Here is a 2,805-nt window from a genome sequence, read left to right on the forward strand (position 1 = left end):
ACGGCAGACCCTGTTCTGACCTTAGGATTCCTATGAACTTGCAGCCATGGCCAGTCCTCCAAGGTAAAAATCATATTGAATGATTTTAAAATGAAAGCTCTAAACCCATAGAGTTGTTTCATAGACATTAGTTTGTTATTTGTAAACACATTCTGTGGGCTATTGAAAGAAGTAATTGTATTATGCTTTATTTTATAAATAAGGAAAAGGCAAGGTTGAAAATACATTAGATTCAGACTTGAACCCACATTCATGGTGTTTTTTCTCCATTGTTTCCTCCTCAGAGACATTGGAACCTGTGCCCAATACTGCTCAGAGCTTCTCTAACCGACTCTATGCATTATGTCATGGCTGGATTGTTTTTATCTCAAACATACTATTCAGGATTGAGTGCTGTTTGTTTTCAAATAGAAGGGGAGCTTCTACTCATTATGTATGCTTTTAGTGAAAGATGTGTTTGTGGAACTCTGAATAAATTACTCATTCTCATGTGACTCACAATGTAAATGAAAATAACTACCCAACCTCACAAGCTGTTGAGAAGAATCAGTGAACACAGCTGCAATATCTAAGCAGAGTAAAATTTAATTGTCTCGTGAAGCTGAACTCTCGTTTATACATCCCACAATTGGCCTGCTGGAAACTCACTAAACATTCCAAGTCTCAGTCTAAAATGTAAATGATTGGTTCAGTGATCCATGAAGATTCCCTATTTAACAGTTTAGAATTTCAGGTAATTTATACCTTAAAGTACACTAATTTATACCATATATTATGCATGTATAGAGAGTCTTGAGACACATACTCTTGCTATAATGAAATAATGACCCTGGTATATAAATATTGAAGTTTCATTGTAATGTTCACATCTAATTCTCAATATCTAATTGCTGTAGGACATCAACCTCCATGGAGAACACCACAGAAGTGACCCAGTTCATCCTTCTAGGACTGACTGAAGACACAAACCTACGAGTCCCACTTATAATAATATTCACTCTTATATATGCCATAAATGCCATTGGGAACCTGGGAATGATCATATTGATTGTTTTGGACACTCGTCTCCACACGCCCATGTACTTCTTCCTCAGTAACCTGTCCCTGATGGACTTCTGTTACTCTACCGCTGTCATTCCTACAGCCATGGCTGGGTTACTCATAGGAGACGAGGTCATCTCCTACAATGCATGTGCAGCTCAGATGTTCTTTTTTGCAGCCTTTGCCACAGGGGAAATTTTCATCTTGGCTGCAATGGCCTATGACCGCTATGCAGCCGTGTGCAAACCCCTGCATTACACCACCATCATGACCACAGGTGTGTGTGCCTGTCTGGCGATAGTCTGCCACACTGGTGGTTTCTTGAATGCCATCATCCATGTTGTTGAAACATTCAGTCTCACTTTCTGTAACTCCAATATGGTCCATCACTTTTTCTGTGATATTCCAGCAGTCATGTCTCTCTCTTGCTCTGATAAACATGTTGCTGAGATGGTTCTTGTCTATGTGGATACCTTCAATGTCTCCTCTGCTCTTTCAGTCATCTTTGTATCCTACATATTCATTTTTATCAGCCTCCTAAAGATGCGCTCATCGGCAGGCTACCAGAAGGCTCTGTCCACCTGTGCTTCTCACGTCACCGCCATCACCATCTTCTTTGGGACGATCATCTTCATGTACTTACAGCCCAGCTCCAGCCATTCCATGGACACAGACAAAATGGCGTCCGTGTTTTATACATTGGTCATCCCCATGCTCAACCCTATAGTCTACAGCCTGCGGAACAAGGAGGTCAAGAATGCAATCAAGAAGTTGGGTGAGAAGGCAAAATTGTCTCTGGGATTATAATTTGGCACTTTTGGGGCATAATTAGCTACTTTCACTCATCTTGATCTTCATGTGCTGACTTACATTTTTAAGATACATCTTTAAGCCCTGAAGTGATACCTTCACCTTTTCTAAAGTCTATTGTCTAGAGTGAGGAAATATGACAGCAATGGACATGTTTTAGAATGGCTAAGGGAAAGCATAAGATGTTTGGTTCTATGTTTCAAAAACACAAATTAGGGGTATTTGCTATATCACTTGTTCTACATGCATTTTGTCGCAACAGGTACTATAAATATCTGGATGCATCCTTTCAGCAAGAGGTAAATGAGAATATTATTGTTAACCAAAAAAAAATTAAATGTTAAATTGGGATATTGATATATAAAATCTATCAAGTTATTTTTAGTTATAAAATAATCTAAAAGTCTGAAGTTGAGGAAAAACAGCTACAATCATAATGCTATGTGTTTATTTCATTGATATATTTTACTAACACAATATAAATTAGTATCATAAATGAATAAAAATATCTACCTCTTCTGAGTCTTTTTGTTTGTCTTGTGTTTTCTCATTTTACCTTTCAAAAGGTAAATAGTTACAAAAAAAAAGAAAAAAAGTCTTTTTTTTCAATTTCTCTTTAGATGACTACTCTTTTGCACATTGTTTAAAAAATGCACTAAGACACTGATAATGTATTTCAAGTCCACAAGTGCTTTAGATGGTTATGTTACATATTAACTCTTCACTTAGTTAAGTTATATTATATCTTTTCATCCTCCAGTTTTTTCCACAGTTAATTCACCATGATTTTTTTTCGCAATTTCCTCACAAGTTCAAACAGCTTCCATTTCAAGGATTTTGTCCTTGTTCTGAAGGCTTTGCATAAATGACACTCTAAACCAATGCTGTCTTCAGTAACCATTTTCCATAAATGCCCATCACCCACCTCGTGGACACTATTCCTTCACCCTGTGT

General features: G+C 37.3%; 1 protein-coding gene across 1 annotated transcript; it reads left to right on the forward strand.

Moving 5' to 3' along the window:
- The first annotated feature begins 909 nt into the window (after positions 1-909).
- On the forward strand, positions 910-1,848 carry LOC101624410 (olfactory receptor 5B3-like). Its single transcript, XM_004683447.1, has one exon. It carries the CDS (start codon positions 910-912, stop codon positions 1,846-1,848), a length of 939 nt encoding a protein of 312 aa, XP_004683504.1.
- Positions 1,849-2,805: the final 957 nt, after the last annotated feature.

Source organism: Condylura cristata, unplaced genomic scaffold (genome assembly GCF_000260355.1).
Source record: "Condylura cristata isolate star-nosed mole 26May11 unplaced genomic scaffold, ConCri1.0 scaffold00015, whole genome shotgun sequence".
Taxonomy (NCBI): domain Eukaryota; kingdom Metazoa; phylum Chordata; class Mammalia; order Eulipotyphla; family Talpidae; genus Condylura; species Condylura cristata.